This window comes from Halyomorpha halys, unplaced genomic scaffold (genome assembly GCF_000696795.3).
Source record: "Halyomorpha halys isolate HHAL.00 unplaced genomic scaffold, Hhal_1.1 Scaffold1526.1, whole genome shotgun sequence".
In the NCBI taxonomy this organism is placed as follows: domain Eukaryota; kingdom Metazoa; phylum Arthropoda; class Insecta; order Hemiptera; family Pentatomidae; genus Halyomorpha; species Halyomorpha halys.
Window position 1 is genome coordinate 164,220 of NW_027106725.1, and position 18,166 is coordinate 182,385.

General features: G+C 29.8%; 1 protein-coding gene across 1 annotated transcript; it reads right to left on the reverse strand.

Moving 5' to 3' along the window:
• Positions 1-13,836: 13,836 nt before the first annotated feature.
• On the reverse strand, positions 13,837-16,823 carry AP-2sigma (adaptor protein complex 2, sigma subunit). The gene is made up of 4 exons (XM_014435153.3): positions 16,690-16,823; positions 15,835-15,944; positions 14,743-14,949; positions 13,837-14,435 (listed from the first exon to the last, which is right to left on the reverse strand). Exons 2-4 carry the CDS (start codon positions 15,934-15,936, stop codon positions 14,316-14,318), a joined length of 429 nt encoding a protein of 142 aa, XP_014290639.1. The 5' UTR covers positions 15,937-15,944; positions 16,690-16,823; the 3' UTR covers positions 13,837-14,315.
• Between the last annotated feature and the right edge of the window lie 1,343 nt (positions 16,824-18,166).

The following is an 18,166-nucleotide window of genomic DNA, read 5'->3' on the forward strand; positions in this document are numbered from 1 at the left end:
ATGAACGTTTTTATTGATTTTGAGGCCTACAACACTTCACTAATTTTTTAGTAAGATTTAGGACTCAATATGGCAAAAAAACTTTTAAAATTCTTTATCCTGTATCATTTTTGTTTTTACCTATGAAAACATCTCTCTGGTTGGTATGCATAGTGATGGGGAGATAATTTTACCATTAAAAATCCCAATATTATGCTGGGGAAGATAAATAATCACTATATTTTAAGTTTTAAATTTTAACCACTGAATTTTTAGGCATTATATTTTTAAAACCACATGCTTACAAGCACTATTGGTGACAATTTCGATTAGTTTTATATTGGCTCAGAAACAATTTCACAACTGAAATCATTCTTTGATTAACACATACAGATTAGAAGGATCATAACTTCATCCTTAAATCTCATCAGATATCCTTTACTATTGGTCGTAAACCTCGATACTCCTGTCCTACTTTATTTTTTTTAATATCCCTCTTAAGACTGCTAAACAGATTCCCTAGTTAGGACTCCATCTTGATAAGAGAATTATTTGGAATCCCCATACTAGACTGAAACGAAAAAATACTATTCGTGGATTCCGATTACTACAACACCTACTTGACAAACGCTATAAACTCATTGATTACAAAAAAACTCTTATTATGATAATCGGACCTACTGGATATTAGGAATTCTGGAGCTTCACTAAATCAAATACTTCCTGTATCAAATCCTTACAGTCCATATCCTCCCTGAAATCGTTAATGTTCATTAATACGTCACAAATAAACTCATACATTGTAAAGACCTCAACATACCATACGTTGGAGATTTGCCCCGAAATAGATATATCTCTTTTCATTTCAAAATCCTTATCCATCCAAACCCATTAGTTCTTAATAACTCATCCTTAATAATCCCTGATGATTCTCCGTGGCGTCTCAAAAAATGGCTACGGGAAATTCTAATTAAAGCAGTGATTGAAGTACAATTGGGTTCTTCCTTTCTAAGATTATCGTGTGTTCTGAAACATTTATCACAGTTACTTTTTGTATTATTTTTTGTATACAGCAGTAATAAATACAAACTTCATTCCACTTATGTTTTTACTTCATTGAAACGATTTTTGGCCAACTATAGGGCATGCCACAGTGAATCGGGTGGGGAAGGGGAGGGAGGGTTAAGTCAATTAGGTTGACATTGCAGCACGGAAAAGGTAAATGAAATCAAAATTGTTTTATTGCTATATTAGTTATAACAATTAGGATTTTCTTGATAAAAAAATACTTTTTACTGAATTAATAACCTTTTTTTCATTCTAAGATACGGATGTCCTCCAGATTAGGGTGCTGTTGAATTGTCAGTTTCACAGCTTTGGATTATAAATAATTTAAAAAAAAAAATTAAAATTATCAATCTATCAATGCTTCAATGTTATTTCATATATTAAAAAAAAATAATAAACTTTTTTTTTAAGGATTTTTTATTTGAAAAATCATGAATTACTTTTTAAAAGTTAACTCATTTTAATATTTCAGTGATAAACTGCTCAATCTTTCTTGAAGCAATCAATGATACAAAAGCACGTGATCTTAAAACAAATAGTAATTTAAAAACTAAGAACCAGGTAACATAATAATAATAAACCCCAATATTAAATCGATACAAAATGCTCAAATAAATCAATACACGAACGTGCGGTCTTGAAATTGATTGTAATTTTAATGACTACAATACTGAGAAAATCCAAAAAAATCAAATAAACCTATGCGGGAGTACACGATCTCAACATCGATATTAATATAAAAATCACAGATTATGGCTGTAAGGGTTATCAGGCGAATATTTGTCGTTCTCTCTAAGTAGTTATTCTTCTCGATGATCGACTAAACCTCAGGGAAGCTATTTGACATCCTGGAAAACCAAAAAAGTGAATCGTAATAATGGTACACGAAATAGTTACCACTCCTATGCTCGGTCAATGTTTGTTGCCTCTAGCAGGCTGATGGGCTACACAAAACTGGGATGTAGGGCAGAAGCGTAGCTTAGAAGAAGATGGGCGTGCGGTTAGAGAAGAACCCAAATATGTTAATTTCAGCCAGAATTTCTAGCCTTCATCAGGGCTAAGAACAAAAAACAAAGTAACAACCAATGAATAAAAGAATATATAGAATGATTATAAAATAGCTAACATAATGGATACATAAATAGTATTAACATAAGTAAATAGTCGCTTTCATTTTTTTCAGCTAAGACTCTCATTGGAGTCCTATACTGCCTAACCATGGCTGGGGGTCAAGTTTTAGATTTTGTTGGACCGCCACTCAATGAAAAAAGTCAACGCCCAAGGTGCGGCGGCAGTTCTCAGATTTGCTGGTGAGCAGATCACAGATTAGTAAGACTGTGCATAAACACCTGAGCTACGGACGGTCCAATAGTTTCTTACATATTTAATTATCTAAATATACGTTTTATTTCCCAGTTCTTTCATTACTTTATTTTTAATCATTTTAATTTTTAAATAATTATATACATGTATTTACTTACTAGATTTTCATATAAATTTTGTTAATTTTTCTTTCCTCTAACTTAAATTTAATCTTATTCTTCTTATACAGCCTTTATCTTCTTATAACACTTGAACTATTCACACATGTTAACATTATTTATTTATCCATAATGTTAGTTATTTTCTGATCATTATAAATATCCCTTTATTCATTGGTTGTTATCTTGTTTTTCTGTTCTTAGCCCTGATGAAGGCTAGAAATTCTGGCCGAAACATTGGCACTAAGAAAAAATAGTTTTAAACTTATTTGGGTTTTTCTCTGATAGCACCTCCAACCATTTCCCCCTCATATATATACAAATCCATGCGGCTTTGAAATTAAAAAAAAAGTTCATTAAATTAAATAACTGTATCCATAATAATAATAAGTATTTATTTGGTTCATCGATAGTTGATAACCAGTGATGAATTCTCAGGGAGTGAACGGTTTTCTGTAAACTTAATTTTTAAATTATTTAGAAAAAAAAATTAAATCTTTACCGCTACAACAATCTCTGAAGGGTTAGTATTTTGTAAGGAAGTATTATTACCAGACCAACGGTTGTCTAAGGAGGTGATTTGGTCAGAATCACGCTCCACCGCCAGATTTTTACCCAATTAAGGGTACCCACTTTATGAGGCTGAGTCGACCCCGGAGGGTTCCTGAACCTATAGGGCTGACTTACGGCTACAGTGAAACAGAAAATAATTATCTGCCACAGCCGGACTCGAATCCGGGTCTTTGAAGTTTGTAGTATATTTCCTTTAATTTAAAATAAATCTCTGGGTGGGCAACGCGGTTGTGCTGTTAAAGCGTCTTATCAGAGCATGGGTTTTATTCGAACGGGCCGTATTTTTGTGGTGTGACTCCAAGAATAAGTAAATTTCAATGAAAAATATTTTTAAACCTTTGATTTCAGTTACTTTAATTTCCGTTGTAATGAAACAAGTATAAATATATTTTTTTTTTACTGAAGTTATAATAACCCATGTACTTGGCAAACGTCCAATAATTGATATTTTTCTTCCCCTGTTACAACATGGTGCTTATATTACGCAGATGACTCAATAAATTGAGTCTAAATTTCCTTCCACTGTATTTTGAAAATTATCATCTTTGACTATTCAAAGTTACAAATTTAAAATTTATTTATAATAAAATAAAGACGTATTTAAATCTTATATATTTATTGGCTTAATTGTTCAATACAAGGCCTTACGGATTTTGATAAAGGCTTTAATATATTATATTATCAGCTTTTATTTTCTTTTTTTTTGTCTGTAAATGAGTTTCCATGATAGGTATTTTTTTAAAATAAACTAACCCTTACTGTAATTTAATTAATACTCCATATATTTAAATGTCCATTCATAATCTAGAAAATAATAAATGGTTGGTAGCAAGGATTCATAACTTTACAAACAGAAGCATTGCCAAACAACAAATACAAATGCTAAAGAGATCTTATCAGATAGTTGCAAAACACCTGAGCACACATGGCTAGGCAAACAATCATATTACAACATATCATAGTCACTTGTTGCAATTATCAAACTAATAATTAATAATTATAAGGAAATATGTTTACTTATAATATATATATTTTTTTCAAACAAACGCATACATAACTAGATAAAATAATATTTATAGCCCACCAGCTCTTTACTAATGACTGTATAACTAGATATCTGCAAGGATTTGTCAATTAATAATTGCAAAACACCTGAGCACACAGGACTTGCAAACAGTTACATTACAACTATCATTATCAGTTGTGGCAATTATCATACGAAATAACTGAGCAGCGTTCTGACAAAAGTCAATACACCCACGTTTGTCAAATGATATAAAAAAAAAAAAAAAAAAATGATAAGGGGCCAACTTATGTAGGTAAGCCAAACTATCAATGAAAATGTTTATTATTAACGCCTATAACATATGAAAATTGAATTTTCGAAATAAACTGAATAATTTATTTAAAACTTCGATTTGACTTTTAAAAAAACCTTTCATTATATATATTCCGGATATTCGAGTCCGGCTGTGGCAGATAATTATTTTCTGTTTCACTGTAGCCGTAAGTCAGCCCTATAGGTTCAGGAACCCTCCGGGGTCGACTCAGCCTCATGAAGTGGGTACCCTTAATTGGGTAAAAATCTGGCGATGGAGCGTGATTCTGACCAAATCACCTCCTTAGACAACCGTTGGTCTGATAATAATACTTCCTTACAAAGTACTAACCCTTCAGAGATTGTTGTAGCGATAAAGATTTAATTTTTTTTTCTAAATAATTTAAAAATTAAGTTTACAGAAAACCGTTCACTCCCTGAGCATTCATCACTGGTTATCAACTATCGATGAAGCAAATAAATACTTATTATTATTATGGATACAGTTATTAAATTTAATGAACTTTTTTTAAAATTTCTAAGCCGCATGGATTTGTAGGATTTGACATGGGGGTGGAGGATATAATTAGAATTGATGAAATCAATCTCTTTTACTGCATTTGATACATTTCAGGTGGGGACTGAGGATAAGAAATATGAGGGATATAGATGGGAAGACGGCCTTGCATCTGCAGTCCAATGTCGGGGATCAGCTCGCCTTGTTGTCAGGTATTCCTCAGTAGAATCAGAGACTGTTGATGTGTGTTTGTGGTCGGCCTGTTGCTGTTAATGATGGAAATAGTGGGTTAGTGCATCATTGGAGGCTATCAAAGAAATTGGTGTGCCTTCGTGAGGTGATTACTGAATTTACCGATGAGAATATTTATATTCTTACTGAAAATTTGCTCATTTATTTTTTTGGAGTCGGTGAGATCCTCTACTGTTAAGAGTCATATAGGATAGTTCTTTAGTTTTTAATATCAGAATAAAGTAATTTTATGATCAGGTTTTATTGGTGTTTCGGAATAGCTTTCATTTGGTTAGGCTATCGTAGTTATTTAATATTGACCACTAAATTATTTTTTATCCTGTTATTTTCTTTGTTTAAATTTTATTATATAAGTTATGTTTTCAGGAAATAATCATTTTTCTGCATATTTCTTAGCGTAAGTAATTACTTATATTTCAAGATTAATATTGTCTAAGAATAAAATCCACTGGAAGAATTGTTGTTGCGACATAGGTGTATCCAGGAGATTAGTATCTCTCACGGATCAGCGAAAGTTGAAATTCGATAAAGTTTGTACTTTCCTATGATATCATCAATAATTCACTACTTTTAAATTTTGGCTGAATCGGATGCGCCGTTTTTGAAATATGCGGGGACAAAGAAAATAAGTTGAAGCATGCGTAAGCGAAAGTGGAGAACGAAATATGTTAAAATCGATATGAGACTAAGAAGGAACAGAAACGCATGATTTTTTAAAATGTCATCAAAGATTTATTAATGGTCCAATCGATAAGGACCCAACATATATTTGACGACAGGCAGGCAAGGAACGAAGCGGAGGTCCGAACGTGCGAGCAAAGGACACAATAGTGCTTGCAGGAATACAAAATTTCTCAATCTTTCTTGTTGGTTTAACAGAACCGACTTGTAGTAATTTCACGGGATCAATAAATAAGCTTGGTTGGTGGTAGAAATTGCTGCTGCTTGATTAAAAAAAAAAATTAAATAACATTATCGTGTTATTTGATGAGTAATCAGAGGTCAGATTCAGGGATAGACCCCGATTTAAATCACATCAGCCTTAGAAGGAGGGTCTACTGTCTCTTTCTTCCCATATAGTGTTAATTTTTAAAATAAACTTTTAACCTATCATTTTTTGTCAGACACTAGAAGAATATAAATTAAATAAATTTGTTCCAATAAAATATTATTAATGCGTGAAAAACTTCCATAGTAGTACAAGAGCCGGGAAGAAAAAAAAGGCAGTTATTTCACCCCAATTTTTGATTACTTCAATGAAAATTATGTATAATCTCTAGTCAAAATCGATGAGTCTGCCAAGTATACGTAGAGGGAATAAAAAATGGAGGATTTTTAAAAACGTTAAAAATAATTAATTTTTCATTCGGAGCTCTATATCTTTAAAACTACCAACATCATTAGAAAATCTAAAAGAACATTATTTAAAGGAGAGTAAATTTGCTGAAATATGAGCCCTAATAGAGCTATTTACGTCCAATAGTTCTCGAGATATAACTTTTTAAAAGCAACATTTCTTAAAAATTTACTGAAAGATTAGTAGGTAGTTAATTTATTTGAGAAATCTATATCTCAAGAACTACGTGACGTATAGATGTCTATTAGCAGTCAAATTAAAGATAGTTTAACGTACTATAAAGTAGTTTATGACCTTTACTAGGAATAGTAGTTTTCATGATATTTCCTAAAGTAAATTGATTTTTAATTGTTAGGACAATAAGTTTGAGTTGTGATAAACATCATTTGAAAAACCATAGGACATGCAGATGTCTGTCAGCACTCAAATTAAAGCTAGTTAAATTTACTATAAAATAGTCTATAATGTTTGTGTTTGTAGGAGTAGTAGTTTTTATGATATTTGACAAAATAAATTCACCAACTGTTAATTTATAGTTGTTCATATAAAATGTTTGATTTTTGAAAAAATATATCTCTAGATCCACAAGACGCACAATGTATGCCAGCACTCAAAATAAAGGTAATTTAACTTACTATAAAGTAGTTTATGACACCTATCTCCGTAGGGAGAGTAATTTTTATGATATTCGCATATGAATATAAATTTGTCAATTGAAAATTTGTCTAAGCTACTATAAATAAATTTATTTTAGCAAATATCATGAAAACTACTATTCCTATGACGATAAACGTATTGAACTACTTCATAGTCCATTAAAATAGCTTTAATTTGAGTGCTAACATACATCTGTACGTTAAATGGTTTTTGAGATATAGATTTTTCAAAATAAATTCACTATCTACTGATCTTTCAGCACATTCTGTACATCATTTTTATGAAATATTGCTTTTTAAAAAGCTATATCTCGAGAACTATTAAACGTCAATAGCTCTATTAGTTTATGGGCTACCTCATGAGGTTAATGCTTATTTTCTAGCCTTTTCTCTGAAAAGGGATAATATTTTTATTTATTCTGATAGTATTTGAAGATCGTATTTGATTTTTAACAGTTTTTGACGTTTTGCTTACAAATTATTCCAAAAAATCGTAAAGAACAGAATCTTGTCAGTGTTAGGATTTTCCACAAAAATCCATCACCAATAAAAGGGGTGTCACCATCAAGACAGCTATTTTAGTCTCCTCGGACGGCAAGGAAAATCACATTATGATGACGGATTCTTATGGGAAATAAAATGCTAAAACTGATTTTGTTCTTTCGGTATTTTCTCGGCTTCCTCAAGCGTTTGTTGGGAAATTATGAAAATATGAAACGATTTTCTGATGAAATCATCAGAATTTGTAAAAAAAAAAAAAATTATCCCCATTCTACGATTCTAAATTTGTTTGCGGTTTAGCACTTGCCTCCACAACAAATATTTAGTTTTAGGCATATTAATGTGATACTGTGGAACAATAAGAAAGTTAGAATGTACCTTTTTGAGAGCATCAAGGAGAACCGAAAAGTAGTCTTACTTAAATGCGCTGACACCAGTTCGTCGAAAATTAAATATAATATGCGCATTTTGTAGGAAATTTCACTTCCTTCATTTTAAATCTATAACTCGAAAAATGCTTGGTTTTCAAGTAATAATAAAAAATCTGATATTTTTTTTTTAATCTTTGTTGTGATGCCACCAGCTAAGAGAGGTGGTAAACCTGAAATTCTCATTGACCACCTTAAAAAATGAATAGAACCCTTTGGAAAAAAGTTTTTTACTAGACTAAATTTAATATCGTAATTTAGTCTTTATTACGACCACTATGTATTTATCATTTATCATTAACAGTTTTTATAACAATTAGTAGTAAAATTTCATGATTAATAATGATGAGAAGATAATAGACTATGAATAATATATATGAGGAGAAGATGGTTGGGGGAGCGGTCAAAAAATAACACAAATAAGTTTAAAAAAAAAAAATTTAATAGTGCCAACGTTTTGGTCAGAATTTCTAGCCTTCATCTTTATAATTAATAATTGGAGAAGTTTGTCGGGAGGGGGGACGGTCAGCAAAGAACAACGTAAATAAACAAAACCATATTTATTTATTTTATGCCGACGTTTCGACATGAATTTCAGGTCTTCATCAGGGCTATAGAACAAAAGATGTCCTGAAATTCAGGTCGAAACGTTGGCATAAAATAAATAAATATGGTTTTGATTATTTATGTTGTTCTTTGCTCACCGCACCCCCCCGACAAACTTCTCTAATCATTAATCTACGGTCAACTATCTACACCTCTTTATAATTAATAATTGAATTTTCGTCTATAATGAAATCTAACTTTTTTTAAATTGGTTATTGCTATATAAACTATTATAAATGTGTTATTATGTATTATATGTGTTATATATATCCTAATGTTTCCATTAGATTTAGCAAAAAAAAACTAATATGTATGAAAACTAATATTTCATTGAAAAATCCACATTTGATCCTCAAGTCCTAAAAAATGTCCTTTCATCTAAGGTTTATGGCTTACCAAATGTTATGGCTATGTTTATTATCTATCATTATTTATTAGCGTTTTTTGTACTTCATTACTTGTAGTATAGGAATAAGTTTAATATCAAATAAAAAAAAAAAAAAAAAAAATTATTTCAAGTTAATAAATTATGATCAAAGCAAATCAGTGATATGATAAATCATGTATGAGACTCTGATGAATTAGAAGAAGATAGGGTTTGATTTTGTCCACTATTACGTCCAATTTTGTCCATCCTAGACTAAACCAGTAAATCCTATTCATTCAGACAAAATAAAAAAAAAAATAGTGTCCTTAAATATCTTTTCTTCTTTATTAAGAAAAACAATCAAACAAAATAACCAGTATTTGGTACTAGTTTTCTGAAAAATTTATTGCCCAACCATACAATTTTAATTTACAATAATAATTCATAGTACAGAAAATAATAATAAAAAATAACATAATAGATAAGAAAATAAAGAACACAATGTAAAATCCTTTTGTTCTGGCATTATTCAAATTCACAATCATCTTCAGTTTCTTTATTCAGCAAATTTATTTATTATGAATATTTTTACTCAATGAAACTGGCTTTTCCAGTGAGTGGTTCTGACTTTAATTCATAGGAGAACTGTTCATTGAAAACAAGTATCCTTTAGCTGCTTGATGATTTCTAAAGTATTTACTCACCTCAGTGCACTATTTCTCATAGGTGCTACAGACAGCTTATGTGGTAGTACATTACTTACACAAATATGGCATACTAATAATATCCATTTTGTAAAGTGGGCTAGAAAAAAAAAAGGGGACAAAATGGCCATTTTGGTTAGAAGTGAAACTTCTTATGTTCTAGCGATTCTTTAAGATTTTATTTACAACCCGAGGAGGCCCCTCACCTCCGGATTTAAAATAGCACCTTTTCAGAATGGATATCTCATGTATACAAATAAACATAATAGGTAACCTTAAAATACCATAGGTAGTAAAAGGTAAGATCCAACACAAATTACTTTTCTTTTCACAGCAATGCACTTATTAATTCACTTTTATATCTGTTTTAGAGGGATCGAAAAAAAAAAGATTTTATTATTTCAGAATTATGAAATTGACTTTGATTGGTAGAAATTAAATGAAATACCTCATTTATTATATTTTATTTATTTAATAACGGGAAGCGTTTCACATTTTTTCTGAATCAGGCTATTGTGCTTTACCTCACCTAAAGAAGTTTCACTTCTAAAGCCATAATCTAAATGGAAATAATAAAAAACATAATGATATTGAATTAAACGAGTGGTGTTAAAAAATTGTAACTGCGAGACCTGAAACTTTTTAGAGAAATAGTACGGTATCAACTCTACATTCACAAAAAAATTGATAATGAGCCTTAGTGTTATCTTTAACATTTTTAAATTTAAAAGAAAAGGTTTTTAGTTTGGTAACATTAACATTATTTTTTTTTATTTACCATTAAGTTGAGGCCTACATAAACTGAACAGAAACCATGCATATTTCACATGGTTTTTTATTGAGCCAAATATCTTTAAAACCAAGAAGTTATAAAGTTTAACACCAATGCAATGCAAACTATGCTGAAACACTAGTACAAAATAGGTGCTTACAAAAGAACTAATGATGATTAATGGAACATCTAAAAAAAAAATAATGAATACTTACTTTCAACTCTCTAAATATGTTGCAAACATAGGTAAAAAAATAAATAAATATTATCAGCAACATTCTCAAATTTTTCCTGAAGATGATGAAATTTGTAAAAATATTTTGTTATGCAAAAATGGAAAAGTATAATAAAAACTTTATTATTTAATCAAAATTTTCATAAATCTTCCAGTGTAGGAAACACAAAAGAGAGATTAATAATAAACTTTTTGATTTATTTTTATCATTTATATTTATTATTCAATATATTTTTATGGTATTTTTTTTTTAGAATTTTTGCTGCTGAAGACTGAATTGGTTATACCTTAACTACTTTGGTGTTAACTGATATTTTGGATACTCGAGGCTTTGTTTTAGAATCTTCCGATCATATACTACCTAGATTGGTACCACTGTGACAACTAGTGATTCTGTTGAGATAATGTTGCTCAGATAGTCCCAGTTAAATTTGCTTAAGTCCCCATGTACCACCAAGTAAAACCGTAACAGCCAATCTTTCAATTACGGGCGTTGCAGCTCTGCCAAAACCTGTTCCTTAGATAACATCTATTAAAGCTGTTAAGTTCCAATTCCTGGATGAAATTCTTATTTACATCTTCAGAGGAACCACAATTTTGGCTGGCGGCTAGGTGTCAGAATGGATTCTGGAGTTAATACCAGACAACCCTCCTTTTAATGATTCAAGCTAGATGCCAGCTGTTATGCCACCTCCTGTCATCCATTCAGCTTCATATCCAGCTGTTTAATCTGTAATGCTACAAAGTAAAGACATACACTGATGTCGTTTCTAGCAAGATATGCCTTAGAAGAGATCCTTTTACATATGATGTTTAAGAAACCATCAGAACATTGGCTATAAAATTCTTAAAGTTATCACTAGGTGAGAATACAAGCCTAAGATAGAATATAAACATATAGATAGCAAAAAAAAATCTTTATAGTAGTACTTCAAATACTATAAATACTTTATAGTATCTCTTCAAAGTAGTCAATTGTACCTCTTAAGCACTTCAAAGCTCCTCATCTTTCTTGAGTGGTCTCATTGGCCAACAATTTTATACCATTCCTCTATCTTCAAAGTTTAACTTAAAAAACCAAATGTTGTTCCATTATTCCTTGTGTGATTAAAAAGAAGGTTATACCTCTTTTTGAGTGAAATAAATACTTAATCTGATTTATTTAAAATTTAAAACCTCTACATTATAGTGCAAAACAAACAAACAACTTCCTGCACTCCTAAGAGAAGCAAACTGAATTACCATCAAACAGTCCGAAGCACCATGGACACAGTAGTGTTTGCTATTGTCACTATTGGAAGTAAAACCATCAAATGGATTCTATCTAAAACCTTCGATCAGGGTAATGGAATGCTGATCACTCAATATCGAAACAGGAAATAGTTCAAACTCCTGTCATCCATTCACAACAAATCAATAATCCCTTATAGTTGGTTTCAGCTAACAACACAACTGATAAAACCCTAAACCATAACATTAACAGTGAAACACAACAGCTCCCATAAGTAGTATGACTCCTAAGTATATCAACTGAAGATCCTTGTCAAATAGGATCCACTAGAAATAAAACAAAACTAGCTCCAATGCTTTGGACACACCAACCAGCAGAAAGTTACACTGTCATTCTATGATTGGCATTCACTCTTTAACATTTTGACTGCAGAAGACGACACATGACTATCAAGCCATGGATAAGCTATCAAGGGAGGTCACTTTTCCAAAATGCAGTTAGAGTGGAGGGAAAAGTTCTAGCAACTTTCACCTTGGATTGCCTCAAACTGTGTTTTGTACTGTAACAGCTTTGAAGCTGAGAGAATTGAGCAACTGTTTAACAACCCCATTGATAAAGTGTTACACCATTTCTAAGTTCTTGCTGTGTAACATTTTCACCCTTCATTTTTTTAAATTTCCATCCAGGTTTATCAGATATTTTATTTTTCCCTCAGCTAGGCTCTAAATTTATCTTGTTTTTCTTTTAATCCAAATGTATATAAAATCACATATGATTGACAGTATATTAAATCAATGTTATATATCAGTGTATAAATCTATATATTAATATTTTAATTAATAAATTAGGTTATCTGGAGATGAAAGCCATTAATTTGTTGTAGAAGGTTGTTACCATCTTAATAATACATTTTTGTATTGTTAAATTCTAACAATTTAGTGGGAAAAAGGTTTTAGATGAACTTTATGAAAATAAATGCAATTTATGTAATAAATAATAAGGTTTATTTTCTTTCAAAAAACTTTAAAAATAAGAGCTGTTAACACTTCTTAGACAAGAGAACCAAGAATAGATACATAGAAACGACTGGAGAAGTATTTGTATATTAAAAAGAATGATAAAAATACACAAATTTAAAAATAAACTTTAATAATGATAAGTAAGACCAAAAAACGACAAACTGGTGAAAATTTAAAATGAAGAGCTCTGTTTGAATTGAATTGAATAAACAACAGCTTCAAACATTTAAAGCATTGGTTTCTGTACATTCTGCTGAGGTAAGGGGCTGAGCTTGATAAAAAGATAAAAAACTCCCCTTTTTTAAAGTTTACCTTTTTTTCCACTTCGAGCCTTGAAATTTCTCTAAAAAAAAAAACAAATATTTCCACACAGAAGAAATACTCCTACTGTGACTTTATCATTGGCAGAAGAGTGATGCAGTTCGCAACATTTACAACAGATAGTATTACTGTCGAACAATTCAGTTCAACCTGAGGTCTTTAGCAGCTTCTGTCTCAGGTATCAATTTACTAACAGTAACTTGAACAACTCAAACTATATGAATGTATATCAAAACGAGCTAGTGTGATTCATCAAATATTGACAACAAAATTATCAAGGACTAACGCCATGCCTTCCAAAAGTACAATGCTACAGACACAATTTAAACAGAATAAATAATGGATAAATAATAAACCAATAAATTACTAGATATATTCATAATAATTAAAACTTTCCCTTTTTGGTTTGCAATGTGAAGGTATAATAATCAATAAATATGGATAAACATAGTCCAGTCTTTAAATAATAAACTTTATTAAACCTAGGACACATGGTATAAATATAATAATGATTTATTGTTTAATACATAGAAATTATAATATATACTTTGTATATTTGTACATAAAAATATTAAAATAAAATACTGGGGTACAAATATATCAAGATATTACTACAAGGAGGTTAAAATGATTTTAGGTTCAAATTTCAGGAAACAATAACTTATTTAATTAATTTATAAAGTTAATAATAAAAAAAAATATTTTCAATTTATAAAATCATTGGATAAATAAACAACTTTATCTTTTCAACAAATTAACTAATGTCATTTCTATACATTATAAAAATTATAATATTAAATATTACACTTGAAGATCAAATACAATCATATCCATATCAATACATAAGATAAATATTATCAACAGAACATATAACTGGAGATTCCCTTCCACTAATACAAATAGGAATATAAAGTTAAAATAAATTTTCTCTTACTCGAGAGAATTTAACATTAAAAGTTGCTTGAGGACTTTGGTTTGACTAGTCTCGCGGATCTCTCCAGCAAGAAACATTTCATCAACAACAGTGTATACCTTATAAAAATTGAAAACCTGTAAAATAAGAAAATAGATTAAGAAATACTGTTTCAGTTTAATGATTTTTTTTTAAACAAACATGAAAGTTTTGGGATAAAATTAAAAAAGTAAAAAGTGAAATTTTATGTAGTTATTCTCAAAAGTGACAACAAAATCATGTCTTCAAAGAATCAAGTAATGTTTAAATAAATGTTTCTGTAAAGGATAATTGAGATCACGAAAAAACTATCTTTGTAGTAGTCAATGACAATCTCAAGCAAATAAAATACTAGAACATTAGAAAAAATATGTTTTCATAAATAAATAGAGAAAAAATACTTACCAGATCTAACTCACAAACATTATGGAAATATTCATTGAGCACTTCAACAAAGTTGTGTATTGCTTCAAGGTAACACAAATTATTGTCATTAACATCAACACAAATGCAGAAGTATAGCCCTGCATAGCGCCTATAAACGATCTTGAAGTTACGAAATTCAACAAAATTTGTATGTTTGGCATCCCTCACAGTCACAACTGCATGTACCTGCAGAATGCATAAAAAATCTATATAGTTCAAAACATAGATTTATCACCATATAATACAATTTGTTTTTACATAAAATGAAATCAATAAACCACTACTCTGCTTTATTCATTATTATTTTTTATTGAAATCGTAATTTATAAAAACAATTTTGTTTTTTTAAAACTTTCTTGTTTACACTTATTTTTACTTTCATTTACATGGAATATATAGTAAGGGACATTATTGTAACCACGTAAAATTTCAAATTTGAGTTTTTGATGGAAATACATGTTTTGAGGTACCCTGAGTCCAAAAACAAAAAAACTATTCTCGTAAAATGGTTGGTGAGTGTGTCGGTCTGTATGTAGTCAGCCAAGTTCCAAAATGAAAAGTCGTACAAAACTGAAATTGCATACATAAGGTGAGAATATGCCTGGGATATGACACTAACTTTTTTAATAAAATCGACAGACCTGAAGAACCACTTAATAGAATGAAATTTTATTGAAAACGACTCTCAACAATTTTGATGAAATTCTCTACATCAATGTCAAGCTAAATTTTCTTTAATATCAGCTAGGTCTCATCCACATTGAAATAATTTGATTGAGCTTAAATGATGAATTTTTAAAAACTCTTCTTCTGAAGCACCTTTAATTTGTTAATATCAAAAAAATAAACAGTGCTCGTTGTTAGAAATAATAAACAATAGATAAATACAAAATATTAAAGAGTTTTATGAATAGAAAAAGGGAAAATAGAAATATCCGATACTAACAGAAAAAGCCGAGATCACACAATCTTTCCTGATTGCATTACGGCTTCCTTACCTTTTCATAAACTGCTGCATCTTTGGCAGGAACAAAATTTATAATATATAATTAAATAATAAAATCATCTTACCTCCTCAATAAGCTTCTGCTTCTCATCATCATCAAAATTCATATACCATTTTGCAAGACGAGTTTTACCAGCCCTATTTTGAATAAGAATAAATCGAATCATCGTATAACCTGTAAAAAAATAAAATAAAGTTGACTGAAATATTTCATAACAAAACTTGAGTACAAATTAGTTTTAACAATATTATTTATTTTCAAATAGAAACTTTTAATTCTGAAACTGTCTGTACTGTTAAGATTTTAAATGCACAATTAAATTGTAGAGCAATTAAATTTAAGGGTCTCATAATATGTAATAAGAGTAGTTTTCTAAAAACTAGTATTACAGAAAAAATACACATAAATTTAAGACATATTAAGAAAATCAATTAAAAAAAACCCTAAACAAGAATAACAGAACTGATCAAAACATGTATTGTTAGAATAGATCAAAAATAATTGAGAAAACAAACATCTTTCTAGAATTATATGTATTTTTTAACATTTCAAATTTAACAATAAGCCCAATCTTTCAAAGCTTCTATGTAAGAAATATATAACGTATACAAGAAAATGTGAATCAATGTTATAACTGCAACAGGGAAGGTAACATGGTGTTCAACCAACACAACAGGTTTTAACTAATACAATACAGTAATAAGAAACTACCCAACATTTACTGAACTCAGAAATCTTTTAGAGGTATTAGTTTCACTGACTGGGATATGTTATCTCTATTTTTTTTTTATTTAGCACATCCCTACACAACATTCTAAACATGCTGAATATTCATTATCAATACCAGGAAAACTTTCGATTAAAACTACTGTGTGCAACTTAACATAAATGAAAATGTAAAAAGAGGAAAATAACTTACTCTTAAGTGAAATTAAATTTCATAACACAACAAGAGAAATTGCCACTGAAGGCGTTCAGTTATAACATGGGCGGTAACCTCCCACTGATAACTGTAATCAAATCTTTTAAATGATATACATACATATTCAAATGAATATTTGCAAAGATGTTTTAAATTGTTTCAAATTTATAAAATAAAATATTATTATTGCATTAAAAACTTAATTTTCTCACACTATCCTTAGGTAAATATTGATAAGTTTCTAAATATTAGTTAATGACAGACTTTTCTGTCTCTTCATACTCCTCTTTTCCGCTTTCCATCTGGTTTTCAATATAACATCTTCTTAGGCATCCTTTGATCGGGCATCTTCTTTACATGTCCTAACTATCTTATGCCTTCTCTTTTCACTAAAGCCATGAAATTTAACTTCGCCTGCTGGCTCTCTAGAAGTTATTTGTCAGTCCCAAGCACCAAATAAAGGAGTTGGTTCGATGGGTTAGCTACCTACCAATCGGAAATATATATTAAGTTCAGAGAACAACCATTGATAAGAGATTTTAAAAAAATCCTACCACTTATATTGAAAAAATATTATCTATTTTATTGTTGTCAGTTGTTGAATAACGAAAAAAAAAACGTAAGTGTAGAACCCGAAAAAGATTTCTTTTTACAATGGATAATATAGACTAGGAAGGGATACTGATATATCTCATATATTACTTAAATCATATACACCCATGTATATGGGTGATTCTCGAAATAAATGCCAATTTCACGAGTATTTCATGATAAAGGATGTGTCTTATCCATAATTTTTTATTACAATATTTTAGATATGATAAAACAATGAGAGTATACATAAAAGGTTGAAGAAAAGATTATACATATTTAAAAAAAAAAATTAATTTTAAGAGGGAAAAGTGATTAACCAAGATATATACAAATATGAACAGAATATAAACTAAAAACAACTACAGTAAAGATTGATAGAACTACAAATGAATTACTTGAATAATGAAATAATAAATGGAGAAGTAATAACAAATATTGAACAATTAAAAGAAGGAAAGAGTGAGGAAACAATATGGTGTAATAATAAATCAACTAGATAAATAAATGTAGGTTGATTGTTCATTCATGAAAAATTTCGAATTTCTGATTTAGGACGTGTATAATCCCGGGGAGTGAGAGCTACTATTTTATTTAAATCCAATGACTGGAAGTTGCACTTCATATTTTTTTTTTTTTTGCGATTTTCTCAAAAACGGCTTTTACAATTTTGATTTAATTCGGTGTATCTATTTACAATTAAATGTTCTTTAATACGATATTTATCGGTTTTATCTTCAATGAAATATTCAGACCGGCCTTAAATGCCGTATTTTCAAAATGGCTTCCTCTGAAGTAGCTTTAATTTTGTATTGACATCATCGTGCGACCTTCAGAAGATCTTCTGTATGAAGATTTTCATCGCCTATAGTTCCTAAAAAGA